Raw genomic sequence first — 26,678 nt, forward strand, 5'->3', positions numbered from 1 at the left:
CCAATACTATCACTCTTCGTTAAGATTCTTTCTTCTTCACTCTGAAAAAATAACCTCAAAGGTTCAGCACCTATTTGTTTCTTGTAGCACACGCAAAGTTCCAGCCTTTTTAGCTTGTGGATACAAAAAGTATCCCAATATCTCTGGAAGCGAGTTCCCTTGACATGAACAAGCTTTTTTCCTTTTTGTTCAACCAAATATTTTACATTTGACTGAAAATCTTTTCATCTTATAGCTCTTAACTAAAGATTATCAATAACTTTTTTATATAAAACAACTAATGTTTGTCGATTAGATCATCCGATAGAAAAGCCTTGAATCAAATTGAAGCGTGTATGATTTTACCTACTTTACCAAGAAGTAGGTCAATAACAACAAGTTCCTCTTTTTCAGATCAAATGTTATCTTATTAGTAATGTCTTTTAGTTGCAGAAAGCTGTGAAAACAAAAGACAATTTTGGAAGATAGCAAAAAATTAACTTGAATAACAAAGCTATGAGGAGGAAGGAGAAGGTTGTTCACATCTAAGAACCACCAGAAACACTTCCGTTGAAAATCTCAATCGTATCACCATGATCAACACGGTGCCACCGGAATGACCGGTCATCCTCCATCACATTTTGTTTGTATATAAAGAAATAACCTTCTTGCGGCAGACTTATCTGAAACCTCTGTTGAATCTTAACCAACTCCTTCCTCAGCTCTCCCACGTTGTCACTCGCGTTCACCTCCACCGGAATCTTCATTGTCCCGCTTTTCGGCAGCACCATCACTCTCAGCTTCTTAGGGTTGTTATTGTTGTTGTTGGTCCTAGCCATCATCACAGGCAAATCTTGACCGTTAATGATCGGTTCTGTTGAGTTTGACGGTGGAGATTGCTCGGTTTTGAGCACTTGATTGCTGTTGCGGTGTTGGTCGGTGCCTGGTGAAGAGCTGATAATCTGTAGATGAGAGTTGTTGAGAATGGCACATTGTTCGATGTCGTGATCATCTTGGAGAACCTTGCCTTGGAAGAAAAGGGTTTGTTTGGAGACAGGGATACGTTGATACTTTTCGATCTTTTGTTTGATCTCTAGCACTGTGTCCCAGTAACCTAGTTCAATGCAGAACGTTGGGCCTCTTTGTACCTCGAAGAACACATCCATATTGTGATATATCAACTGGTGTTTCAAGATCAATGGAGACTGAGGATGAAGAGGAAAGTAACGTAACGTCAATTTCGCATTTTTTGTAACGATAATTTCCTCATTATGTGTTAACTACTGGACTGACCTTTTTTCATGGATTCTTGGTTTCCGTTTTTTTTTTCTTTTCGCTTTTTTCTTTTTCCTTCTTAATATCAAAAATGCTACTATGATCCTTCAGTTTATTTTCATTGTTTTTACTTGTTTTTTTCTTGACAGCAATAAAATTCTGTTATAGTTATTGTCTTGGTTTACATTAAAGTGTTGTGGTTTTTGGATGGTTTGAAATAGGCATGGGCATTTCGGGTATCGGTTCGGTTCGGTTCGAGTATTTCGGGGTTCGGGTAGTTCGGATAAGAGCTAGAGTATTCATTTAGTACTTGACATATTTTCGGTTCGGTTCGGTTCGGATAGTTTCGGGTTTGGTTCGGATAGTAAATGTAAGATCCGGAAAATATCCAAAAAAAGTTCGGTTCTCATTTGGATTCGGTCCGGGTTCGGATAGTTCGGATAGTTCAGATAATTTGGATAAAATATCGGTTATTTAGGGTAAAATATCAAATAATTAGAATGATTTAGACAAAAATTTCGGATATTTCGGACTACTTTGGATATTTCAGATATTTCGGATAAAACTATCCGGATAGTTTCGGATAGTTCGGATACTTTATAATAATTTAGTTATCTTCAACTATTTTCAGATATTTTTAATAGAATTTTAAATTAAAAATATATATTTAGTTATGTTATATGTATATATAATTATATTTTTATATATTCGGGTATCCGTTTGGTTCTCGGTTCGGTTCCGGTTCGGTTCGGTTATTTTAGATATAAAAATATAGGAACGTTCGGATATTTGAGGGTATTGGTCCGGTTCCGGTTTCAGGTATTTTGGTTCGGTTCCGGTTCGGTTTTTCGGTTCCGGTTATTTTGCCTAATTTAACCAAAATAACCGATTTTAACCGAAAAGTCTAATCTTTTTAGAAAATTAGACCATAATTAACCGAAAACCAAAAAATCAATTATTTTTAGAAATAAAATTGAAAACTGAAATTAACCGGTAACTGAACCGAAATTTATTTGGTTAATTTTGTAATTGGTTTTCAAAATTTCGGTTAACCAAAAATCAACGGTTTGGTTCGGTTTCGAAAAATTGAAATCGCAGGGATAAGTTTATCCATTAATATTTAATATTTTGTACCAAATTTATATTAATTATTTGTGGCGGATTTAATTTACACAAAATAGCACATTATTATTTTTGTGAATTTGGTCAAAAATAATATTGTCAAATTAGTTATGTGATGGATGGAATCTTGCGTAATAATGGTGTTTGACTCAGCTTTACCATGATTCAAGACATTCAACACAAATTAAGAACTCCATAATTACACATATTTATGTTTGTTGTGGACCTGTGGTATTGCAAAAAAAATATATATATCATAACATAATGATTTGTAACATAACGTAATGATGGTGGTCTTCACTCTTTTTATTTCTATATAAGAGCTTCTTAGCTTTATAGAAATAGACATACGAGGCTAAGAACAAGAAACAAATCCCAACTGATTCTCCCATTTTGAATACTTTGTTATTTGCTTTTTTTTTGTAAATTTTGGTTCATTATATTTTCTATTCTCGAATGTTACACTTTAGCAAAAAAAAAATTAACATATGGGACCATGAACTAATATGTATATGACTAAAATATAACAGCTTTAACAAGTTGTATTTCAGAGGCTTTATACGATTATTCTCTTGAAAACTATATATAAAGCAATAACTAACCAAAAAAAAAAAACTAACCAAAAAAAAAGTTTACATGCATTGTGTTCACTTTACGTAACCTGATTCTTTTCTTCTCCATACACTTCAAGAACTATTTACTTTTCTTCTTCATACATAACCCCCAAACACTCCAAACTTTCCTTCCATACAAACAAAAAAAAACATCCTTGTATACTCAAAGCACGAAATGACACCAGACCGGACAACTATCCCGATCCGGTCCAGTCCCGGGTCTCAAACTCCCCGGTCTCAAACTCAACCCATGAAGCGTCACCATTCAGCTAGCTACTATGCTCACCGGGTCAAAGAAAGTCTCTCAACCCGAATATCCAAATTCATCTGTGCAATGTTCCTCTTGGTCCTATTCTTCATAGGCATCATTGGTTTCATCCTCTGGCTCAGCTTACGCCCTCACCGACCACGGTTCCACATCCAAGACTTCGTGGTCCAAGGTCTCGACCAGCCTACAGGATTCGAGAACGCGAGAGTTGCTTTCAACGTAACCATATATAACCCTAACCAACACATGGGCGTATTCTTTGATTCCATGGACGGTTTCATCTACTACAAAGATCAGCGGGTCGGGTCAAGCCCATTGCTAAGCCCGTTTTTCCAGCAGCCGACTAACACAACGATAGTGAGTGGGACTCTTACAGGAGCTTCTTTAACGGTGAATAGTAACCGTTGGACTGAGTTTAGTAACGATCGAGCTCTAGGCACGGTGACGTTTAGGCTTGATATAGTTTCAGTTATTCGGTTTAAACTGTCTAGGTGGATTAGTAGGCACCACAGGATGCATGCTAATTGCAATATAGTGGTTGGACCGGACGGTTTGATCATGCCCAAGTTTAACCATAAACGGTGTCCTGTCTACTTCACTTAGATTGATTGATTTGTTATTTGTTGTTTTATCTTTTGTATTTTACTTTTCCTTTTGATTAATTTTAAAATCTTGTAATTTGGATTTGAGAGTGTATGAAAACATAAGATAATGTTTGGTTACAGAAACTAAGAGTTTGGTTAATGTAATAAGTTATGATTTCCTCTTGCTCAAAATCTTAGCTTCTACAATCTGCCTTCTCCATTGATGAATCGGTATCTGCAATAAGAACAGATTTTGTAAGAAGAAACAATGTTTTTTAGAAGCAAAAAACAGAGTCTGGCTCTGTTTTAGCTTTTGTTTAGTCAGACACAGAGAGATATGCTTACAGCAGGAAAGCCACCGAAGTCCCCTGGTTCGGTAATGCTTTTGGTAACACAACTATTTGCAGCTAGTCGAACCTATTAACCAAAAACCAAACCGTATATTAGATGAAGCGCGGACACAATTAATCAACTTGAGAGGAGGACTAACCTTGGATACAATTGAGACATGGTCTCGAACTGCAACACGTCCTCCTAAAACTACATAGTCACCGATCCTACAACAAACATTGTCCAAAAGCTAAAGTGTCATGCAATAGAATTATAAAGGGTATTCAGATTCCAGGGCTAGATGCATTTACTCTGCTGAACCAGCTATGCCTACTTGGCCACAGAGCAAGCAAGACTTGCCAATAACCACATTGTGGCCTATCTGCATCACAAGAAGAAGAAAAAATAATGTTTATTCTCATTTTACACCGGATCTATGGTGAGTTACAAGATAGAAGAAATCTAAGACGCACCTGAACTAAATTGTCTATCTTAGTATCATCCCCAATCACTGTTTCTCTCCAGCTGCATAGATTTGTAAAGATTATGGAGATAGTGAACAATGTTATATCGAGTTTTTTTTCAAGGAAATAGTCTGCTTACCTGCCCCGGTCAATGCATGTGTTTGCTCCAATTTCCACACGATTCCCTATCTTCACATTTAAAGCCTAAGGAGAACAAGAAACAGAGGATTACTAAAGAGAAAACGTGCTACAAATAGTTTATTCACATTCAAGAAAGCAATCTTACTTGAGGCTTCTTCACCATGTTTCCTTGTTCATCCACATAAAACCCAAATCCTGAACAGTCAAAGACCAATGTCAATCAGCCCCTCTAGAAATTTACCCAAATCTCAGAAGATAAAGGAGGAAAAGCATATTTAAGTTACATTCAGAATTTAAATGATCTGGTCCATACCATCTTGGCCAATGCAGACTCCATTATGGATAACACATAACTCACCAATACTACAGTTGCTAACTGAAACATTATACCTGTAGACAAAACCCAGCAAGTAAAGATTCTTACAACATTTTTCCTATAACATGTGCGAGATGTGTAAAGCCAAGATGTTACCCAATCTTTGTAGAGTGATCAATTTTGACTGATGATCCAACAACAGTGTTAGATCCTATGTGAACCTCTGCACCCAATATAGCTTTTTCGTGAACTACTGCTCCAAACTCAACCAGAGCCGAGGAATCAATTACGGCCGAGCTATGGTATGTTCCTCCTCCATTTCGCCATCTTAGAAACCCTTTGTCAGCATCACCTCCGAGACTTGTCTCTAATCTTTTACAGTTACAAAAAAACACACACAAGAAGTATCATTAACAACTAATTAATTACATAGAATACAAACAAAAATTCACCATCTTTGGAAATATAAACATGATTCAAGACTCCTAATATGGTATGTTCTTCAAAATCATGAATTACTTTTCTTCAAAAATCTGTTCATCTGGGCTTTTTAACTAATGAACATCTTCTCCTCAAGCATCATAACACAGCATCTTTTCTGAAACTTAATAAAGAGACATTTGAGACCCACCACAAGAAGTATCTGTATAATCAACAGCTAACTACATAGAATACAAACAAAAATTCAGCATCAATCTTTATGAGATAAAAATGATTCGCCATCTAAATGCCATATTCAAGACTTCTCTTCACAAATATGTTCATCCTGTATAGTATGTATTCCTCATATAATCATGCTGTAAACTATCATGAATACCTTCTCTTCAAGAATCAGAACACAGCATTTACTTACATATAAAACTGATAAAGAGAGGTCTCAGAAGAAAATTTCGCCACATATTCTCAAAGCGACATTCCCACAAACATTTGGTGTGCACAGCAACTAGATGAGATCAATGCAAACACAGCAGAACGCAGTGAGACTCACCCGTCACATTGAGAAGAAGTAACAGTGATGGACTCAGTTGTTTGACCGGAGCAAACGCATAAGTTTCGGCAACTAGAGAAAGAGCCTGGTAGCTTCTTCTTCTTCAAAAGGACGCCTTGAGCGGAAACTGAGAAAAGTCTCCGCAAGTTTGTCGCCATAGAAGAAACTGAAGAATGCTTGCGACACGACCAGAAAAAAAAAAAGAAGCTTGTTGGGAAGATCTCGGTTCAGATCATTGGCGACGGTTCTGTCCACAATAACGGCAAAATTGTACATGTCTAAAAGGTTATATGGGGTCTATTGTAAGAACACTAAAACTATAGGGACTTAAATGTTAATCTCAAGAATGCTAGCGACACGACCAGAAGAAAAAAAGAAAAAGAAGCTTGTTCGGAAGATCTTCTTGGTTCAGATAATTGGCGCAAGATGAGTAGTACCTCTCAACTCTTTATTTTTAGTTTTCAACAAAAAAAAAAAAATCTTTATTTTCAGTCTACTTTTAAGTTTTAATTAACTTTTAATTTGATCATTTAACCACCCAAACGGCTCAATTTACAAGCTTCAGTACTAAATTTCATTTGGTTAACTTTCAACTTTAATTATTTTCAATTTACCACCCAAACGGCTCAATTTACAAGCTTCAGTACTAAGTTTTGAGCTTATACTATATACCCCTCTCTTTCCAAAAGTAAGATGTTTTAGATTTTTTACTTGTTCCACAAAGATAGATTTTCTATATATTTAATGTACTTTTTTATATTTTTTTAAAAAAACTAAATGAAAATATTTGAATTGATTAAATTTCATTGGTGAAAAATTATTGGAAAAAAATAAAGTAAAAAAAAATTAAATTATAAACATTTATTGAATTCTTAATAAGTGTGAACACTTTAGAAAATCTTACTTTCGGAAATAGAAAGTATATATTATATGAATGAAAAATAAAATATAAATATAAAAATTAAAATGATAAATTGTGAGCTATTTCCAGCATTTTAACAATATAGCCACCACAATTTTGCTGTATACTAGACATATGATATGATATATGTATTACTACAGTAACCAATATATAATAATATCTTAAAGTGTATATAATTTTTATAAGGAATATACTGTAAAAAACTCAACGTGTAGCATGGACGGACTTCAGAAATTTTATTAGTATGTCAATCGCTAAAAAATATACTGTAGTTGGAACAACGAATATATTAATTGTAAGATTCCCACAACCTTTGACCAAACATATGATTATTTAAGATCATTATGTCAATGATTACTACACATTGTGCAAATCGACAGAACTTTTTTTAGTTTCATTTTCTGAACAAGTCTTACCAATGGATAAGAAGCTTGAAGAGAAAAATCTGAATAAACAATCTTAACTATCAAAGACTCAAGAATTCATAATCAGAGAAATTAGACTTTAACCTCAATTCCAAGAAACTTCCATGATTAATATCAAGAAATTCAAACCCATGATGTATCATTTTGCAATAACCTCAAAGAAACAGAGCATAATACACATGTCTTCTTGTTTCAAATCCTCTGTTTCTCTGATCTCAGTGTTCTTCTTTATAATGTTTAACACTGTTTCTTCTGCAACAGATCCAACTTATCTCTTCCACATATGTCCAAACACAACAACATTCACAAGAAACAGCACTTACTTAACCAATCTCCGAACCGTTCTCTCATCTTTCTCCTCTCCAAACGCAGCTTACGCCTCGCGTTTTGATAACGCAACCGCTGGTGATGATAACAACACAGTCTACGGCGTTTTCCTCTGCCGCGGAGACGTCTCAGCCGAAATCTGCCGTGATTGCGTCGCGTTCGCGGCCAACGAAACGCTCCAAAGGTGTCCAAGAGAGAAGGAGACAGTGATCTGGTACGACGAGTGTATGGTAAGATACTCTAATCAAAGTATCGTAGGTAAAATGAGGGTTATGCCTGCTGCTTTCTTGTCCAACACGCAAAACATTACTGAGAGCCAACTTAGCCGTTTCAACGAGTCTTTGGCTGCTTTGCTGATCGATGTCACGGTGAAGGCGGCTTCGAGCTCGATAAAGTTTGCTACCGAGAAAGCGAACTTCACGGTTTTTCAGACCATTTATAGCCTTGTGCAATGCACGCCGGACTTGACTAATCTTGATTGCGAAAGCTGTTTGAGACAAACGATTAACTGGTTGCCTTTATGTTGTGATCGACGAATTGGCGGGAGAGTAATTGCTTCGAGTTGTAGCTTTAGATATGAGCTTTATCCGTTTTACAATGAGACTATTACTGCGGCTGCGCCGCCACCTAGTGTGTCGGCCCCACCGCCGCAGCTTTCTTCCCAGCCTCCAGGTGAAATCTTGAAACGTTTAGAACACAAATCTTGATACTGTATGAACATAGAAATATAGTTTTTGGTATTGTGTTTAGGGAAAGGCAAGAGCTCAACCGTGATAGTAACCGCGGTGGCGGTACCGGTCTCTGTCTGCGTGTTACTTCTTGGTGCTGCATGTTGTTTACTGGCAAGAAGAAGAAGAAGGAATAAGCTAGGTGGTGAAGGGGAGGATCTAGGTAAAGTTTGAGCCAATTTTGTCATTTGCTAGTCTAGTTTAGTGAGGTCCGGGTCGGTTCGGGTTATTTAAGTCGTTTAGGAACCATAGATCTACTAGATCAGTTCGGGTAATGTCGGGTTCGGGTCGCGTTTCTATTTTTTATAAAACCCCGGGTGAAACGGAATTAAAAATAGTTCAGAATATTTGGTTCGGTTTTGGTTTGGTTTCGGTTTTCGGATTTAGAGCAATAGGAACCGTTCAGTTTTTTTGTAAATTTCGGTTCGGTTTTGGTTTTCTGGTCCGGTTTTCAGGTTTCTGATAATATGCCTAGGACTAGTCTAGTTTATTGAACGTTTTTTTCTTCAGAGATTTTCCTCCTTTTTGAATGTAGATGAAGATGGTATTACATCAACAGAAACACTACACTTCAACTTTAGCGAAATTGAAGCAGCAACAGATAAGTTTTCAGACAGTAACAAACTTGGTCATGGCGGGTTTGGTGAAGTGTACAAGGTAACTAAAGCTTTGTGATCATAAACTCAACAAACCCATAAAGATACATTTGGGCTAAAATTTACAGTAAAAACCATTCAGGGACAGCTTATAACCGGTGAAACAGTAGCCATAAAGAGACTATCTCGAGGATCAAGACAAGGAGCAGAAGAATTCAAGAACGAAGTTGACGTGGTGGCTAAACTACAAGAGCAGACTTTTGGATTGGCAAAGAAGATACAAGATCATTGAAGGGATAGCTAGAGGAATACTGTATTTACATCGAGATTCACGGCTTACAATCATTCACCGTGATCTTAAAGCGAGTAACATACTCTTAGATGCAGACATGAGTCCAAAGATCTCAGATTTTGGTATGGCAAGGATCTTTGGTGTTGATCAAACTCAAGCCAATACTCAAAGAATCTTCGGTACATAGTAAGAGTTGTTTCTTCTTATTTTTTTGTTGATCCAAATCTTTTGATTCTAACAAGTACTCTCTCTCTAGTGGATATATGTCACCAGAGTATGCAATCCATGGGCAGTGCTCTGTGAAGTCGGATGTTTATAGCTTTGGAGTCTTGGTTCTTGAACTTATAACCGGCAAGAAAAACAGTAGCTTCTATGAAGAAGATGGTCTTGGAGATTTAGTCACATATGTGAGTTGATATATACACCAATAAAAGAATGTTTCTTACTACTGTTATCAAGAACAATTACTTTGCAGGTGTGGAAGCTATGGGTAGAGAATTCATCATTGGAGTTGGTAGATGAAGCAATGAGAGGGAGTTTTCAGACAAATGAAGTGATCAGATGCATTCACATTGCTCTGTTATGTGTTCAAGATGATTCTTCCGAGAGACCTTCAATGGATAACATTCTTGTAATGATGAACAGCTTCACTGTTACTTTACCGATTCCAAAACGGTCTGGACTTCTTCTCCGAACCATGAGACACTCCAGAGTTCAACGGTCAGGAGCCTCTCCATCTGATCAATCTTTGACAAGCAAGTCTGTTGATGATTCTTCAATCACTACTGTTTATCCTCGTTAACTTTTTCCATGTAGTTCCAATAGTGCTGTGTTTCAAATTATGTGTAACAGAACAAGAAGTGTTTACTTATGTCCTATAAGACAACCTGCATCTGGTAACATAACTGATAAAGCTCTGAATAAGAACTATACTGTAGATCAATCAATTTCTCATACAACAATAATAAGATAGCAAGTAGTAGTTTCCACATTCAAATGGAAAGCAAAAGATCCAGAAACAAATCTGCATATGAACTCAAGAGCTTCATACAGCAAGACACTAAGTCCAAACCACAATCAGTTATTACAAACCTCTAAAGCAAATTGCTTTTGTGTTATACATCTCAGAGAAACTCTCAAAAGCAGCCTTTAACCGTAACTGAGGCGATTGTCAATAAGTTTTGAGGAAGTTTGTCTTCGAGGTATCCCAATCTCACATGCGTTGACTCTAGCAGCAAACCTAAGAGAGCAGAGCGACTCTCCAGTAGAAGTTGGATCCGGTGATATGTTAACAAACATTAACGTCTTTGAGTCGCCTCCTAAACATGGCTGTTAAGAAAATGAATATCCTTTATTAGAATGATCCAAGATAGACTCAATATATGTGCAGAATGATTCAAGAGTACTAATGTAATCTAACCTGTAGCAGATATGTCAACTTCGAGTTTCTGAAAGGAACATGGTCCTCTTTCTTTGCCAATGCAAATATAACATCACTCAAAGCAGACAAGCTTTTGTTTATTGCCTGGTGAACCAAAGAACAAAGATTAGAGCGTTAGTGCAAATACTCCACATGAATAGCTTGAAAGACTGTAACTTTAAATCATGAAAAAAGCAAAAACCTGTGTCTCCTTTAACCGCTCTCCTGTTGCTCCACTCTTTGAGAGTCGCTCACTTCCAGCAAGATCAATCAAGTTAAGAACACCTTGTACCTGCTGTTCAGTGCTCTGAAATACGAGAGAGCATTGATGTTAAAGAAGAGTTTCAAAGTGAGAAATAAAAACAACTAAAGAGACAGATATTAACCTCATTCACACCAGAAATCCGAAGAGTAAACACGAAATGACTCCTCGAGGACTGCTCATTCATGTGGGTCTTTCCAACAGACCTGCCAAAGACCATGCTTCAGATTTGTAAAATGTGGTGACAGAAGAATACAGTGGCATTGTTCTCAGAAAGCCATTGTCATTGTATGTCGGATACGGGAAATGATAAAAACAGGTCTTAAAACTGAAGACAAACCTGCTCTGAGCAGCTTGCTGCAAGAGAGAGGAAATTTGACCAATGCTGCATACATCTATTATAGTCAGGTCACTGACATGAGTGTTTCCATTAACATCATGCGTGATTGCATACTGTCTCCCAGTGGTGTTACTGTCTCCTCGCACAGACTCTATCGCAATTGTTCGGTTTGTAGTAAGCAAGTCCCTGATGGACTCATTGTAGATCTCTAACATCGAGACCTACAAATGAACTTAAAATGAGAAACAGTGCTAGCAATGAAAGCATTAAACAAATGTTAAACCATTCTGGGAGAAACCTGTACCTGCATCTTGTATTTCCAGCCTTGTGCACTAAGAGCCTGACTCGTTTTGAATATTTGTTCAAGTGATCGAGGGATCAGTCCCTTCTGCTCTGGCGCTTCAGGCCTGCCCATCATGGTATAGGTTTTGCCAGAACCTGTTTGGCCGTATGCAAAAATACATACCTATGTCCACAAAGATTTAAGAAATGCATATGACAGAAGATCAGTATAAGTGTTGTCAGCTACAACTACATACGAACAGTAACCATGATTCAACAAGATAGTCAGAATAAAGAGAAAACAAACCTTGTAGCCATCCAATGCGCTTTGTACAAGTTGAGAAATTTCAAAGAATACTTCCTCCTGAGAAGCTCCATGGTCGAAGACCTTGTCAAATGTGAATGGATGTTTGTTACCTGAGAACACAAATAGAGCACAAGGCATGACAAACGAATTAATGTCTAGGACAGGCATATATTATCCTACTTGAGCAACCGCAAATTAGGTGAGTCGCTGAATTTACCACTTTGGACGACATCAATGCCTCTCCCAAGAGATTCAGATGCTGTAGGGTAAGCAATGACGCTGGCCTCTTGGCGTCCTCCATCATCGGGTAGCAACGGGCGCACTCGGCAGAACACGCGTATGTTTCCTTTCAGTTCCTGAAATAAAAGCTTTGCTTAGCGCATATAGAGAAAGCTGCTGGAACTTAACATGCATGTTGCCAAATTATATTTACTTACAAGAATGGTGTTGTGAAGCTTCTTCCTCAACACCTCTCCTTCAAGAAGTTGACGTTCCGTGTCTGCAAGGCGGTCTTGTAGCTCACGCATACGTTGTTTTTGATCCTCAAATTCTGTCATAGTAAGAGACATGGATGCATCTACCATCTGTCGAAGGGAATTAAGAAATGTCAGTGTCAGAAAATAGGCATATCACCCATCCAAAGTTGATCACACCATTACCTTTAGCTTTTCTTTAGCAAAAGTTAATTCCTGCTCCAACATTTTTATACGCTCTTTTTGCAACGCACATGTTTCCTGCACCATTAGATTGGTATATTCAGACAACTGTATATAAGACAAAGAGGCAAAAGTTTTACTTCTGAACTAACCTCCAACGATCCTGATTTTGCAATCAAAATGTCCAGTTCATGAGATGACTTTCCAACACTCTCTTTATACTTGAGTATCTCATCAGCCAGCTTCTGTGACTGTGCAACCTGGCGATCACGATCATCTCGGACCTGTTGGAGCTCACTCCGAAGGTTCTTGACTTCAGTCAGCAATGACTCCTTTTGTTTGACTGCTTCATCTTGAGTAACCTTTATCACAGAGGGAAAGAGAAACAAACTAAGAAACAATTATATCACTAACAATTTAAGGCATGCAGTAGATGAAGGATATTTACTCGGCTCGATGCTAGTTGATCTTGTAGTGATTTACTGTGACCCCTTAGTGTAGTAAGGTTCTCCAGTATACTCGACTTTTCTTTTTCAGCACGAGTCTGTGCCTCTCGAACTGCTTCAAGATCAGTCTGAAGTTTGGAGTTATATTGTTGCAAACTTGTGTTGTACTCTTGCAGCCTTGTGTTAATATCTTTAAGGGTCATCTCCTAGACATCAGAACAATTCATTTAGCACAACAACTCGAAGATAATGCAAAGAGCTAATCCTCTGAGTTACATAGATGATGTACCTTATGCTTGCCAGCCGTTATCTCTTCATTCGCTTTGTCAAGCTCTCCTCTGAGAGAATCTCCAAGCTTTTCAGCTGCAACTCTGCTTTCCTTTTCTCTTTTGTGGTTCTCAATTGCATCCTAGTGATAATAATCAATAAGGAGAAACCAAACTTAATAAGAGATTCTTTGTGGAGATAAGCTGCACCAATGAATAATCGTTACCAATTTGCTCAGCTCCTCCTTTGAGAACTTCTCCTGTAGTGACGCTATCTTCTCCTTCATCTCCGCTATATTTGCTTGTAGCTCTTCTTCTTTGGTCTTTGCATCCAACTCTACAAGTAATTTAGGAACAACATCAGCATTCAGCGACAAAAAAAAAAGATGTACAGACAAGGATAACACAGGAAACTAAGTCACCTTTCTCACAGAATCTTTTCTCTGCAGATTCCAGAGAAGAACGAAGATTCTCCTTCTCCTGAACATGGGTTTCGTCCACTTGTTGGAACCATTTAACACAAACCTTAAGCCTTCTGATAATATCAGTCATCTGCTCAATCTTACCCTGCAGATACCCCCAAAGAAACATTATTTTCAGTGAAAAAAACAGCAAAAGAATATACTCCTCTATCTTTAACGAAACCAACCTTAGTATCAAACTTGCCAGCTTTAGCTCTCTCGTTAAGCAAAGCCAAGACTTCATCTTTAGTAAACTCGACTTTACTACACTCCTCCACGCTTCCCACATCGCTGTTGGCCGTAACATCTTGTCTGTTCACTGTGGAAGGAGCCTGTCTTCTCGCAGTACCACCTTGCGTCGTCTCCACTTTCCTTCGTCTATCAATAGGTATACTAGAGAGCGGTTCCCTTCTCTGCAAAAATGGTTCAGAAAAACAAATCAATCGCAAGGTATCACTGTGGAATTTCAAAAAGACGTTGACTTGATTTGATATGCCATAGAGCTAAACCCTAATTGAATTTCAATCAATTAGGGGTAAAGATCTCTCAATCTACGAACAAAAGATCTAATATTTACAGTCAAAATCTACGGAAAACACAAAGAAAAGGCTTACGGCGACTGGGCTGCGAGGAGCGCGATTCTGATTACGGATCGGCATCTTCCGATTCTGGATCCGAGCTAGGCGATACGAAAGATGATTTCTTCCGGAAACCTCCGATTGAGTAACAAGAATCTCGACAGAAGTTGTTTCTTCTCAGTTAGAGAGAAGAGATTAGGCTTCGGCCCTTTTTGTGATTTTGAGAAGGATGAGAGAGAGAGAGAGTGGAGGAGGAAGGAGGAGGAGGAGGAGGAGGAGCCTTTGTTATTTTGAAAGTTTGAAAATAGATCTTGAGAATAATTGTAACGTTACTCTTGGTCCTCTATATGCTTATTTATTTATTCCACTAATACTTTATAAGGTATATGGGCTTTATATGGACTATAATCTCGGCCCATCTATGTTAAACTAATCCGTAATTTTCTTGGTTTTTTTTAAACTTGCGCGCTCCTTAATTTGAATTGGTTTAGTTAAATTGGTATTTTAATCAAGGCTATTCCACGTGCAAATCACACTCCTGGTGCAATCTATCTCAATCCTACGTGGCGATACTGAGAATCAGTAAGACACGTGTCAATATAATAGTGGTTAAAACCATATCCGAGTTATCTTAAGGACAAGATGAATCAGATAAGGTGTTCCTTGTCACATAACCAAATGACCACTAGATATTATTATAACTCAAACAAATCTCTTCTAACAATTATTCCAAGCAGCAGACAAAAATGGCTCAAGCAATGACTTCGATGGCTGGTTTACGCGGTGCGTCTCAGGCTCTCCAGACCAATGACTCAAACCGTCTGAGCATCTCTAGAGTCACCGTTGGGTCTAAGAGAACCGGGCTTGTGATCAGGGCTCAGCAGAACGAGTCGGTGCCGGAAAGTAGTCGCCGGTCAGTGATTGGGCTCGTTGCGGCTGGTTTAGTCGGTGGCTCGTTCGTTAAGTCTGCCGTCGCCGCTGAAGCTCTTGCTATTAAAGTTGGTCCTCCACCACCTCCTTCCGGTGGTCTACGTAAGTAAAACTCTAATCGAATCAAGTTTCACACTTGAACCAAATAAATGTCCGGTTCAATCGGCGATTTTGGTTTAAAATTGATTTGGTATCTTGGTGTCTCAGTTCCTTAATTGTGAAAAAAAGGATAGATCTATTTTGCATGGTTTCGGTTTTGGTTCATTTTTTTCTTATTTGTCAAATGCATCTTTTTTGATTTTTTGAAGTAAAACTATAATCGAATCAAATTTCACATTATCGTCGAAATACTTAATAATCCTGATATTTTCTGATTGGTTTAACCAAACAATTGTTGGTTTTAGGTTTACCGAAAAAGAGTTAAACCATTTAAACCAAATAAAAGTCCGGTTAATAGCCGGTTTATATATTAGTCGATTTGGTTTCTTCGTCTCTAACACCCTTAGTTGTAAAAATACGCACAGATCTATTTGGTAAGGTTTCGGTTTGCTTCGGTTTTGGGTTGTATCAAAATGTATCTGTGATTTTTCATTAAAAAGGATCTGAGTTTTGGTTCGTTTTTTCTATATTTCGGTTTGATTCAAATGCAATTTCGGTTCATTTATCGGTTCGGTTTAATTGATTGTGACTTTTACTTGTGTGTGTGGGAGAGCAGCTGGAACAGATAACTCAGACCAAGCAAGAGACTTCTCACTGAAGTTGAAAGACAGGTTTTACTTACAGCCATTGTCACCAACAGAAGCTGCAGCTAGGGCCAAAGAATCTGCTAAAGAGATCATCAACGTTAAGACTTTGATCGACAAAAAAGCTTGGCCTTACGTTCAGAACGATCTCCGTTTAAGAGCATCGTACCTCCGTTACGATCTTAACACCGTTATCTCCGCTAAGCCTAAGGAAGAGAAACAAAGCCTCAAAGAACTCACCGGCAAGCTCTTCCAAACCATTGACAACGTAAGTTATTTTTCTAGCGTTTTGTTTTTTACTCGTTTCTTGGTTAAGAAGTAATAGTTGTTTCTTATGTTTGGATTGATCTGAGATTGCTGTTTTCGTGATTTTTGTGTTTGTGGAAGCTGGACTATGCGGCGAGGTCAAAGAGCAGCCCGGATGCTGAGAAGTATTACTCAGAGACTGTCTCGAGTTTGAACAATGTTCTTGCCAAGATTGGTTAAGGAAGAAAGATTTTCTCCGTAATGTATTGTTGTTTTTATTACTATCCAAGTACTATTGTCTTTCTCCTGCTCTTTCTTTCTAATCAAATCGGTTACATCTAATTTCAGTTTCAAGTTTTAGCAAAGTAAACATAGAATAAATTCTTGGGTTTTATTTTACAATTGAATTAGACCAATTGAATTTATCAACGAAAAATAACGACAACGAACAATATAATTTGAAATACTATATAGTCAAGGTAAGTGTGATTAGGTCAAATGGTTGACACTTAAACCATTAAGCAAGCTTTTGTATATATATACTTGGTAATCGTTCACTTTTTTTTATCTTAGTTTTCTTCCTACTCCACGAAATATTCTAAACTGAAATAAGATACCCCTATACATTAAAAGAGAAGTCACTTTAGTGATTTCTGCTGAGGTGGCATTCATATAGAGCTTCTCAGGAAAAACGTTATAATTCAATTGGCTGGTTTTTTTGAATTTTTTTTTTCATTTATTTTAATCAATCGCTTATGTAGACAGGCCCAAAACTATTGTCGATTTCGTTAAGCCCATATATAGCTATGAGATAATAATTATCGATTTAGTTTAGCCTTGGGTATCCGTTCGGGTTCGAGTCGGGTATTTCGGATTTTCGGGTATTTCGGTATAGAGGTGTAGAACCCGTTCGGATATTTCTGTACTTCGGGATGGGTTCGGGTATTTTTAGTTCGGATTCGGTTATTTTGAATCTGGTTCGGATATTTAGATTTAAAAAAAAAATTAAAATTTTCATCTCAAGTTTCTTATATTTAAAAATATAACTTTCAGTTAACTAATTTTTTTTATTTTTAATAGATTGAATAGTTAATAGATTTGGACATAACATTTTAAAACTAAAAAGACATTAATTTAGTTATTTTTTTTTTAATTTCGGATGTAACTTTTTGTTAATTTTTTAAATAAAAAACTTGACATGCATTTTAAGTGAGTAGCAAATCATTTTTTCGTAATTGTATGTATATCATATGAACTTAAAGTATGTGTAGTATCAATATAAATATTTTATATAAAATGAGAGATGTAAACTAAAAATATAAGGTTAATTATACATATGTTCGGTTATCTTCGGATATCCATTCGGGTTCGGGTATTATCCGTTCGGGTTCGGGTATCCAATCTCTCCTTATTCAATACCCGTTCGGGTATTTTGCTACTTCGGTTCGGATTTCAGTTTGGGTTTTTCGGATCGGGTTCGGGTGCCACTTCGGATATCGGGTAAAGTGTCCACCCCTACTAATTAGGTTGTTTATTTTTAATAACTTACCTTTCTAATATAGATTACTTGCGCAAGTTGAAATCATTAAATATGCAAATAACTTATTCACAATATGGATTACTTGCACAAGTTGAAATCATTAAATTTTATCGATTTAGTTTACCATTGGGCAAGATTTAGAATTAAGACAAATATTAAAAACTTTCCTTATTATTCAAACGGTAAACTTGCGCATGTTGATATCATATTTATTATATTGCTTACAAAATATTTTAATGTTTCTAATTAGGTTGTTTGTTTTTAATAACTTACATTTCTAATATGGATTACTTGCGCAAGTTAAAATCATATCATATGCAAATCATTTTTTGACAATACACATTTAATATCGATTAAGTTGAAATCATTAAATATGCAAATAACTTATTGACAAAATTTGTTTTTAATAACTTACCTTTCTAATATAGATTATTTGCGCAAGTTGAAATTATTAAATACGAAAATCACTTATTCACAATATGGATTACTTGCGCAAGTTGAAATCATTAAATTTTATCGATTTAGTTTACCTTTGGGCAAGATTTAGAATTAAGACAAATATTAAAAACTTTCCTTATTATTCAAACGGTAAACTTGCGCATGTTGATATCATATTTATTATATTGCTTACAAACTATTTTAATGTTTCTAATTAGGTTGTTTGTTTTTAATAACTTACCTTTCTAATATGGATTACTCGCGGAAAGTTAAAATCATATCATATGCAAATCATCTTTTGACAATACACATTTAATATCTTTCTTTAGACGATTTTATTATTTATTGTGCAAAATATTAAAATCATTAATATGAGAATAAATCGACTGTATATATATAGGAGACACCCAAGGTCTTAAAATACAAACATTTTCTTTTCATTCTTTAAAGTATTATTCACAAATCTCTCCTCTCATACTATTAAGGTATTACGACAATGCTGCTTGTGTGCTAAGAAAAATGTGTTTAGACGCAAAGGCTCCTCATCTTTGGAACCCTGAACTCAACTCTTTGTGTCTTGTCTCCAAAAAGCATGTCTGGTCTATCTTTTCCATGTGTTGAATACTGGTAACGACAATATGGTCTTCCTTTTTTTATATGTAGACCAGGTCGTGAGAGTGATAGTGATCCAGAAAACCTTGATTGAAAATGCTGAGAAGCTTCGCCAAGTTAAAGCAGTTCTTGAAGAGGTTCTTTAGTACTTTCTCTCTCTTTGTTGAATATCGTCCGGGAAAGTATTACATAGTATCATTTAGTAATACTATTTTATATCATTTTTTTTTGTTGAATATACTATCTTATAAGTAAGCTAGCATTATGCATTTTTTATTTAATTCATGAGGTCATTTTCTCACAGCAGAGAACCTTTTGGAATGGCGCAGGGAGGAAATTTCTCAGGGATATACATGAAGGTTCAACTGAAGCCGCTGAAGTGGGATGGTGAAGGCGAAGAATAAAGATCTGTAGAGGCCCTTATGATTCTTAAATACGGCGGTGTTCTAACCCACGCAGGTAGAAAACAGGTGTTTACATACTCTACCATTTAATTTGTCATTGTTATATATATATATGTTTTCCAAATATGGAAGAATTGTTTAACTTATTGACGTTTAACATCACTTGCCATATAATCTAACGAATATTACAAATAACAATTTATGGAAACTATTTTCGAAATTATTGAAAGACTAATAATGTTTTATTTATTACTTTTAATATTTATAACCTATAAAATAAAATGAACGAAATTTTATATAAGATAATTATAATAGTTTTATCCTCTACTTGATGAACCGTGTTCGAATAAAATTATATAATAACTATTTTAAATATTACAAAATCCAAAAATGTTTATTAATATTATTTTTAAATTATTTATCGTTGTTTAAAGAATAAATTTATCATAATTTTAAAATAATTTATAAAATTCTTACAAAATACAAGGCAAAGTTGTACTTTCAAGAGTTAAGTCGAGATCTGGATTAAAAATCCTAATAACTTGTAAAGAAGGGAAGCCGAAGACAAAAACATTGAATGTTGTCTACAAACAAATTTTTCAGAATATTCCGTAGTCACGGTACGTAATTTTAATCTACTTTTTTTCAAATATAAATTTTAAAATATATAAACTGTTTCAATTATTTATTTTTTGTATTTGCCAGATGGGTTGTGATGAGTTAGGAGACTGATGACGGTATGTCAATTTAATATTATTTCATGTTCAATAAAATTTAGAAATTTATAAATTTATCAAATAATGTTAACCCGTCAAATTGCTTACAAAATTTATTAATTTTTTGCACGTTTCTAATTGAATTTAGTTTCTTTATCGAGAAATGTACTTCATAATTTATATTATTTATGTATAATATTTTGATTTTTATTATATTTTCTTTTAATATGTCTACATAAATGTTTGTTTATTATTTATGGAAAAATAATATTATTCACCTAAAATAAAGAATTACGAAACATATACAATACAATTCTAATTAATGATAATATAAAATCTGTTACTTCTAAAACTATACACTATTTATTCCATTTTTTGAATGAAAGTATCTTCGTATACACACAAAATATTTTGTGATGTTGCAATTATACATACACACAATATCTGCTTCTTCATACTGACGTTACTGTGTTCCCTTTCGTGAAGTACGGACCGAGAGAGAACACATGATGCAGACCGATCATGTTCTTATGTCCGCACAGGGTGCGGACCGGTCACCTAGTTTTGAATTAAAACAAAGTTTAGGATATGGCGACGAGGAGATTAGACCATGGTCATGTCGTATTATACTATATTGATCTAGTATGAGATTCGACAACTTAACCAAATACGTCAATTAAATAATAATGGAGTATGGTTAAGGAGTCAAATCAGATGACATGAGCATTCATATTAATTTATTAAAGAAGATTTGGGAACATTTCAAAAGTAAAAATGAAGACAAGGCCTAAATCCCAAGATAATTCGATTGGGTGGTATGACTTAATCCACACAAAACGTACGTTATCTATTAATTAATCGTATTTGAATGTCAACATTTGACTTATTAATATTTATATCGATCCATTTCCCCTTTTGCTTCATTTGTTAACACCAGACCAAACTATGTTCTCGACTGGTTTGTGAATTACTTTTAAAATCCTTTTTATTTCACACAAAAAGGTTTTGTCAAATTATGATGTCCAGTATTCAAATCTACATATATTAAAAAAAAAACTATAAATAGATTCAAATCGGTAATTTTCTCTTTTTCATGATTGTAATTATTTTGTGCACGTTTTTATAAATTAGGACAAAACCAAATAAACCCCCATGCATGAAGTACGTTTAAAAAAAAAAAGCATGAAGTAAGCTACCTAACCAATTTTATAAAAATCCAAATATATACTCTTTTATGTTTCTTTATCCAACTCCTTTCAAATATCAGTTTTTTTCAAATCCTTCCAAAAGGGTAGCTATTTGTGTATTTATTAAATAATAAAACTTGTTCAACGTGGACTTAGTTTAGTCTATACATTAGGGGATCAAAATATGCAATAGTTCTGTCTTTTTAAAAAAAAAGAATGATTTGCGTTTCTGAGTGTGTATATGTGTTTCAATACGCTTAGATTTTAAATAAAACCTTATTAGGCATATTTTACAAAACCAATTTTTTTTATTGTTGTTGTAATGTAAAATGCCTTTTTTAATCATATAACTAAACGTAAACACAAACATATATAAGAATAATCTTAACAGTTTAACCCAAAAAAACATTTATAATAAGTCCAATAACATACGTGCTTTTCCATTATCATCAATAGTTTAAGATATGGTTAAGGGGGTAGCTACTAGCTAATTAGTTGATAATTATTATATTTCCTTTAAACTATAGTTTAAAATGTATTCATGCGTCATGTACATATATAAATAGAAGATGTAACCAACATCATGTCTTATGCAACTTCTATCATTTCCAAAGTAATCAAGACCAAGTACAACTAAGAACATGACGGGAGAGTTTGAGATGGCCGGAACTTGGTGGAGCTCGCCAATAAACACCGCCACCTCCGTATTCTCCGGCTACTCGCTGCCACGTCCCACTGAGAGTAGCCTCGACATCACAGATTTCGGGTGGCAAAACTTCGACAACAAAACTAACGATCACAATGATGATTTTATTAACATGTAAGTCCACATGTATACGTATCGATGTTAATTTACATATTGCTATTGGACTTTCTTTGATCCTTTTTCTTGTTTGAAGGCATAACAGTTTCTTCGAAGGATTATTCGATCCTAATGAGCAATTACTGTCAGATTCTTGGCCTAAAACTACAATTTCCGCGAAATCAGAGCTACTCGAAAACTTTCCATTCTTAGATAACATATTACTGATTGATTCAGAAGCTCATGATCAGATCAAAGATCATAAGTCTTTGGAGCAAACTACACAAGACTGCATGAATCTTACTTCAAAGGCACGTAACTATATACTAATAGGAATAAAAACCTACGTAATTTTTTTTGACTAATATTAGAGTTGTCAATTAACAAAAAAAAAATCTTTCAGAGGAGTGAAAGGACTGAAGAGTTAAAAGAGAACAACGATGAAAACTCACCACGATTATTAAAAAGGGCAAGAATGGATACATTATCTCCATTGCCAAGCTTCAAAGTTCGTAAAGAAAAACTTGGTGATCGAGTCACTGCGCTTCAGCAATTGGTTTCACCATTTGGCAAGGTAATTAAATTATATGAATTTATTTGATTTTGACATATTATGTCTTTCTAAACTCAAAAGATTTTAACATTTTACCAAAAAGAAAAAACTCAAAAGATTGTGTATATGTACAGACAGATACGGCTTCGGTTCTCAACGAAGCTGTTGAGTACATCAAGTTTCTTCAAGAACAAGTCACCGTAAGTTTCAGATTCTTGATTTTCATTTGCTGTCATAATAAAATAAATAAATTGTTTATTAAAATATTGCATGAATTTAATAGGTGTTGAGTAATCCAGACCAGAACACCAGAGGATCTGTTCAACAACAGCAGGTACTTTAAACTGTTTACAACTTAACAACTCTTTCTTTGTCATTTTGCTTGTGATATCAAGAATCTTTTCAAGAACTAATCATTATACCAACTAATGATTTTTCATTGATTAATTAATAGTGTTCAGACAAGAAATCTATCAACAGTTCTCAAGAAGAAGAAGAATGTAGTTCAAGAAGACACCTAGACCTAGCGAGCCGTGGCCTATGTCTGATGCCGATCTCAGCTTCATATCCAGTGGCTGCAGCCGCGGCTTCTGCTGCAGAGATGAACACATCTGACTTCTGGAATCTTACATTCGCGATGAACTTGTAAATTAGACAGATACATAAACAAAAATTAAAGCTCTCTTTGGGATATATCTTGTAAAGTTTAATGTTTCTTTTATGCAGTGTAAATGTCCTGTAATACTGCAAGGCCTATATTGTTAGTTTATACTTTTTCCAAATGAATACAAAAGCGTAAGTATTTTAAGCAAAGTAGTTATAACTGAACGTTAACGATAGAAGTCTATTTTGCATTTGACTTTTTTCCACATCTCTATAACTAAGCTGAACATGTTTTAATTTCAATAGAGTGAATTTCTTTCAATTCTTTTCTTTCTCTCTTTCAATGCAAATGATGTGAACGCATAAATTGCGTTGAAAACATTCAGTTCCAACCGTTTCGTTTGCGGTTGTTAGATACTGAGCGACGACCTGCAAATTAATGTTGTATGTTTTGCGCGATTCCAGTTAGAAAATCAAAAGTTATTATAAAGGAGAGGATCTGGTTTATTTATGAAGAAATGCTTAAACATGTTCGTTGATACAACAACTCTTAATTAATAAACGATAACTAGTTAGAGAGAAACCCTCTTAAATTAACCAAAACTAAAAGGGAGAAACCCATGACTAAAGATGCTCTAACACACCTGCTTATCTATTTTTCTTCCTCCACTATACGCAACAATATAAATCCTGCTCTCACAAAATAATAATAAAATAATAATAACAATTATGTTATTACATATGCGAGAAAATAGTGTAAAAACGAATGAATAGACAAAAAAGTATACAATTCATAGATTTGACGTGGTTCACTAGATCAGCTATAAAAAGAATTTTTTTGGAGGCTGAAATTATATTTTCGGACATTAGGAGAAGAAAAACACAATATATAAATAAAAATATCAAAATTTGAAAATCTTAACACTAACGGACACAAGGGTCAAAGTACAATTTAAGTGACTAAACTGAAAACCACTTTGCATATAAAACAAATTCTATACTATTTATAGCAGTCATAAAAGATTTATAAAAGCATATCAACAATGATAATAAAGAGAGTTTATTGTGAAGAAACATGTGCTTGTTTTTTTTCTTTTTTGAACAAATAAACATGTGCTTGTTTAGTGCTAAATGTAGAGAGAGAACATTGTGTATGTATATGACGTTTGTTCTTCAACTATTTTTGTTCACTTTGTGCAGTTGTGCTACTGTTTAATTTGAAATAGTACATAAAAACGTGAAAAGAACAAGACGACACAGAGATGATTCTGATCTCTATCTCCGCCTCCTTGGTAATAAAAGATGCTTCACATCTTGGATCTTACTTGCTGAACAAGTTCCCTTCTCAAGATTTTACCAGCAGCAGATTTTGGAACGGTGCTAATGAAGCTCACTCTCCTTAATCTTTTGTAAGGAGCAACCTAATGAAAGCAAACAAAAATGGTTAAGAGCAAACACATGGATACAAATTGATTCTAAAGACTTGAGTCTTAACCTGTTTGGCTATGAACTTTTGAATATCTTCCTCTGTTATTGAGCTACTTGGTGACCGTACAACAAATGCAATTGGAACTTCACCAGCTTCTTCATCAGGTAACCTGCAACATATATACACACATGTTAATAAATGTTTTCGAGCAAAAGATTATTGAGATGTGAATAAATGACTCACGGGATAACGACAGCATCTAGTATCTCAGGATGAGATACAAGTAGACCTTCTAGTTCAGCTGGAGCGACCTGGAAGCCTTTGTATTTGATAAGCTCTTTGAGTCGATCGACAACGAAAAGGTTACCATCTTCGTTGAAGTAACCAAGATCTCCTGTATGTACCCAACCTTTCCTATCTATTGTTTCTTTAGTAGCCTGAGGGTTATTGAAATAACCTGAAAAAAGAGAACTTGGTTCACAAGATTTTCACACAAAACAAAGACTATAAAGACACACTAACCTTTCATCATGTTAGGGCCTCGAACCCATATCTCCCCTTGTTGGTTAGGAGGTTGAGGCTTTCCAGATTCTACACTCACTATCTGAGCTTCAATACCAGGAGCAAGCATTCCAGCTGAACCAGAGTTCCTTTTCCCGAGCCTCGGGTCCTCCACAGAGACTATCCCACACGTTTCAGTCATTCCATAGCCCTGAAGAAACCACAAAACACCTCTTATGCATCACTCAAACAATCATCCATGACAAGGGATTCAAGAACTATGCTAACTAGGCCTGTCGGTTATTAACCGAACCAACCTGCCGAACCAAACCAAATTAACTAAAATCTAAACCCAAATAACCGAAACCGAACTTAACCAATTTTTTTGAAAATTTTAACCAATTTAAACCAAAGTTTAACCGAAAACCCGAACTAACCGAACCTCCATGCCTAATGCTAACTTCTAAGTGTATTAGAAACACAGAGAGCTAGTTTACTTTACCTGCATGAGCACAACATTAGGAATGTTTTTCCCGCACTCCTCCATCAAATCCTTCCCAAGAGGAGCAGCTCCTGATCCAATGTACTTGAGCGAAGAAAGATCATACTTTTTCACAACACTCTGCTTAGCAAGAGCAAGAAACACAGGAGGAACAACCCAAAGCTGAGTGACTCTATACTTCTCGATATTCTTAAGAAGCAACTCAAGCTCGAACCTCGCCATAGAGACCAAAGCGTTCCCTCTCTGAAGCTGAGAATAAGCAATCACAGCAAGACCAAACACGTGGAACATGGGGAGAAAACACAAGAACACGCCGTGGTACTCTCCCATAAGATCCTGATCCATCGTCACCATCAGAGACGCCGCAATAAAGTTCCCGTGAGTCAGCTCAACGCCTTTGCTTATCCCCGTGGTCCCCGACGAATACAAGAGTGCAGCTGTGTCGGTTTGCTTGATCTCAACGACGGGGAGATCTGAAACTTGGTCGGAGAGCTCCATCACGTTCTTGAAAGAGAGGATCTTCGAGTTTGGTTCAAGACTCTCGTTAGATGATCCGAGGAGAACAACGGGGAGGTTAAAGTCCTTGACTTTATCGAAGAGCTGCTGGACGGAGATGATGAGCTTCGGGTTGGAGTCCTTGATCTGCTTGGAGACCTCGTTGGTGGTGTAGAGAGGATTCGCGGTGGTGAAAACGGCGCCGATGGCGGAGACGGCGAGGAAGCAGAGAGGGAACTGGTACGAGTTCGGGGCGAAGATCAAAACGACGTCGTTTTGGCGGATGCCCAGGCGGAGGAACCCGCGGGCGAGTCTAGCGACGGAGGATTTGAGGTCGGAGAAGGATAAGGAGACGCCGGAGTCGGAGTCGATGATGGATGGTTTGGAAGGGTAGGAGGAGGAGGAGTTGCGGAAGAGGAAAGAGACTAAGGAGGTGTTGGGGTCTTTGGGGAGGACGAGGGGAGGACGGAGTGATCGGTATATGCCGTCTCTGCCGTACCCGGATTTCTCCATTTCTTGTTCAGATCTAAGAGAGAGGATAAGGTGAGTCTGTGATTGATGAAAGAGGAAGAGGATGATGATGATGAT

At 36.0% G+C, this 26,678-nt stretch overlaps 8 protein-coding genes across 8 annotated transcripts; 4 read left to right on the forward strand and 4 right to left on the reverse strand.

The window, feature by feature from the left end:
- Positions 1-321: 321 nt before the first annotated feature.
- Positions 322-1,194, reverse strand: LOC103839756 (ubiquitin domain-containing protein 7SL RNA1). The gene has a single exon (XM_009116244.3). The coding sequence runs from the start codon at positions 1,143-1,145 to the stop codon at positions 525-527; it is 621 nt and encodes a 206-aa protein (XP_009114492.1). The 5' UTR covers positions 1,146-1,194; the 3' UTR covers positions 322-524.
- A 1,912-nt stretch (positions 1,195-3,106) lies between these two features.
- LOC103839757 (NDR1/HIN1-like protein 26) lies at positions 3,107-4,010 on the forward strand. The gene has a single exon (XM_009116245.3). It carries the CDS (start codon positions 3,166-3,168, stop codon positions 3,859-3,861), a length of 696 nt encoding a protein of 231 aa, XP_009114493.1. The 5' UTR covers positions 3,107-3,165; the 3' UTR covers positions 3,862-4,010.
- On the reverse strand, positions 3,897-6,406 carry LOC103839758 (probable UDP-3-O-acylglucosamine N-acyltransferase 1, mitochondrial). The gene is made up of 10 exons (XM_009116246.3): positions 6,082-6,406; positions 5,250-5,465; positions 5,091-5,167; positions 4,923-4,972; positions 4,776-4,840; positions 4,646-4,697; positions 4,484-4,554; positions 4,333-4,399; positions 4,188-4,259; positions 3,897-4,077 (listed from the first exon to the last, which is right to left on the reverse strand). The coding sequence occupies exons 1-10, from the start codon at positions 6,237-6,239 to the stop codon at positions 4,012-4,014; spliced, it is 894 nt and encodes a 297-aa protein (XP_009114494.1). The 5' UTR covers positions 6,240-6,406; the 3' UTR covers positions 3,897-4,011.
- An 87-nt stretch (positions 6,407-6,493) lies between these two features.
- LOC103839761 (cysteine-rich receptor-like protein kinase 25) lies at positions 6,494-9,313 on the forward strand. Its single transcript, XM_033280551.1, has one exon. The coding sequence runs from the start codon at positions 7,533-7,535 to the stop codon at positions 8,460-8,462; it is 930 nt and encodes a 309-aa protein (XP_033136442.1). The 5' UTR covers positions 6,494-7,532; the 3' UTR covers positions 8,463-9,313.
- Positions 9,314-10,282: 969 nt separating this feature from the next.
- On the reverse strand, positions 10,283-14,728 carry LOC103839760 (kinesin-like protein KIN-14D). Its single transcript, XM_009116247.3, has 17 exons — positions 14,426-14,728; positions 14,000-14,224; positions 13,773-13,917; positions 13,578-13,687; positions 13,374-13,493; positions 13,087-13,290; positions 12,791-13,000; positions 12,642-12,716; positions 12,420-12,566; positions 12,200-12,338; positions 11,983-12,092; positions 11,698-11,859; positions 11,394-11,614; positions 11,178-11,259; positions 10,994-11,098; positions 10,792-10,896; positions 10,283-10,700 (listed from the first exon to the last, which is right to left on the reverse strand). The coding sequence occupies exons 1-17, from the start codon at positions 14,468-14,470 to the stop codon at positions 10,521-10,523; spliced, it is 2,385 nt and encodes a 794-aa protein (XP_009114495.1). The 5' UTR covers positions 14,471-14,728; the 3' UTR covers positions 10,283-10,520.
- Positions 14,729-15,074: 346 nt separating this feature from the next.
- On the forward strand, positions 15,075-16,659 carry LOC103839762 (oxygen-evolving enhancer protein 3-2, chloroplastic). Its single transcript, XM_009116249.1, has 3 exons — positions 15,075-15,421; positions 16,035-16,330; positions 16,450-16,659. The coding sequence occupies exons 1-3, from the start codon at positions 15,136-15,138 to the stop codon at positions 16,546-16,548; spliced, it is 681 nt and encodes a 226-aa protein (XP_009114497.1). The 5' UTR covers positions 15,075-15,135; the 3' UTR covers positions 16,549-16,659.
- A 5,179-nt stretch (positions 16,660-21,838) lies between these two features.
- Positions 21,839-23,336, forward strand: LOC103839763 (transcription factor bHLH114). Its single transcript, XM_009116250.3, is given in 7 exon segments — positions 21,839-22,025; positions 22,105-22,318; positions 22,411-22,581; positions 22,695-22,760; positions 22,844-22,894; positions 23,015-23,166; positions 23,168-23,336. Coding segments are annotated over 7 exon segments (867 nt in total). The 5' UTR covers positions 21,839-21,846; the 3' UTR covers positions 23,202-23,336.
- Positions 23,337-24,229: 893 nt separating this feature from the next.
- LOC103839764 (4-coumarate--CoA ligase-like 7) lies at positions 24,230-26,678 on the reverse strand. The gene is made up of 5 exons (XM_009116251.3): positions 25,596-26,678; positions 25,115-25,304; positions 24,836-25,049; positions 24,659-24,761; positions 24,230-24,584 (listed from the first exon to the last, which is right to left on the reverse strand). Exons 1-5 carry the CDS (start codon positions 26,601-26,603, stop codon positions 24,471-24,473), a joined length of 1,629 nt encoding a protein of 542 aa, XP_009114499.2. The 5' UTR covers positions 26,604-26,678; the 3' UTR covers positions 24,230-24,470.

Source organism: Brassica rapa, chromosome A09 (assembly GCF_000309985.2).
Source record: "Brassica rapa cultivar Chiifu-401-42 chromosome A09, CAAS_Brap_v3.01, whole genome shotgun sequence".
NCBI lineage: Eukaryota > Viridiplantae > Streptophyta > Magnoliopsida > Brassicales > Brassicaceae > Brassica > Brassica rapa.

Coding starts and splice junctions, on each gene's coding strand:
- LOC103839756 (XM_009116244.3), bottom strand. CDS start 1,145: ATGGATGTGTTCTTCGAGGTACAAAGAGGCCCAACGTTCTGCATTGAA.
- LOC103839757 (XM_009116245.3), top strand. CDS start 3,166: ATGACACCAGACCGGACAACTATCCCGATCCGGTCCAGTCCCGGGTCT.
- LOC103839758 (XM_009116246.3), bottom strand. CDS start 6,239: ATGGCGACAAACTTGCGGAGACTTTTCTCAGTTTCCGCTCAAGGCGTC. Junction 4,973..5,090: donor AGTCTGCATTGGCCAAGATG/GTATGGACCAGA, acceptor TTGACTGTTCAG/GATTTGGGTTTTATGTGGAT. Junction 4,400..4,483: donor GGCATAGCTGGTTCAGCAGA/GTAAATGCATCT, acceptor TGTTTGTTGTAG/GATCGGTGACTATGTAGTTT.
- LOC103839761 (XM_033280551.1), top strand. CDS start 7,533: ATGATTAATATCAAGAAATTCAAACCCATGATGTATCATTTTGCAATA.
- LOC103839760 (XM_009116247.3), bottom strand. CDS start 14,470: ATGCCGATCCGTAATCAGAATCGCGCTCCTCGCAGCCCAGTCGCC. Junction 10,897..10,993: donor AGCGGTTAAAGGAGACACAG/GTTTTTGCTTTT, acceptor TTGGTTCACCAG/GCAATAAACAAAAGCTTGTC. Junction 10,701..10,791: donor AGTTGACATATCTGCTACAG/GTTAGATTACAT, acceptor TTTTCTTAACAG/CCATGTTTAGGAGGCGACTC.
- LOC103839762 (XM_009116249.1), top strand. CDS start 15,136: ATGGCTCAAGCAATGACTTCGATGGCTGGTTTACGCGGTGCGTCTCAG. Junction 15,422..16,034: donor ACCTCCTTCCGGTGGTCTAC/GTAAGTAAAACT, acceptor GTGGGAGAGCAG/CTGGAACAGATAACTCAGAC. Junction 16,331..16,449: donor TCTTCCAAACCATTGACAAC/GTAAGTTATTTT, acceptor TGTTTGTGGAAG/CTGGACTATGCGGCGAGGTC.
- LOC103839764 (XM_009116251.3), bottom strand. CDS start 26,603: ATGGAGAAATCCGGGTACGGCAGAGACGGCATATACCGATCACTCCGT. Junction 24,762..24,835: donor CTAGATGCTGTCGTTATCCC/GTGAGTCATTTA, acceptor TATATGTTGCAG/GTTACCTGATGAAGAAGCTG. Junction 24,585..24,658: donor AAAAGTTCATAGCCAAACAG/GTTAAGACTCAA, acceptor TGCTTTCATTAG/GTTGCTCCTTACAAAAGATT.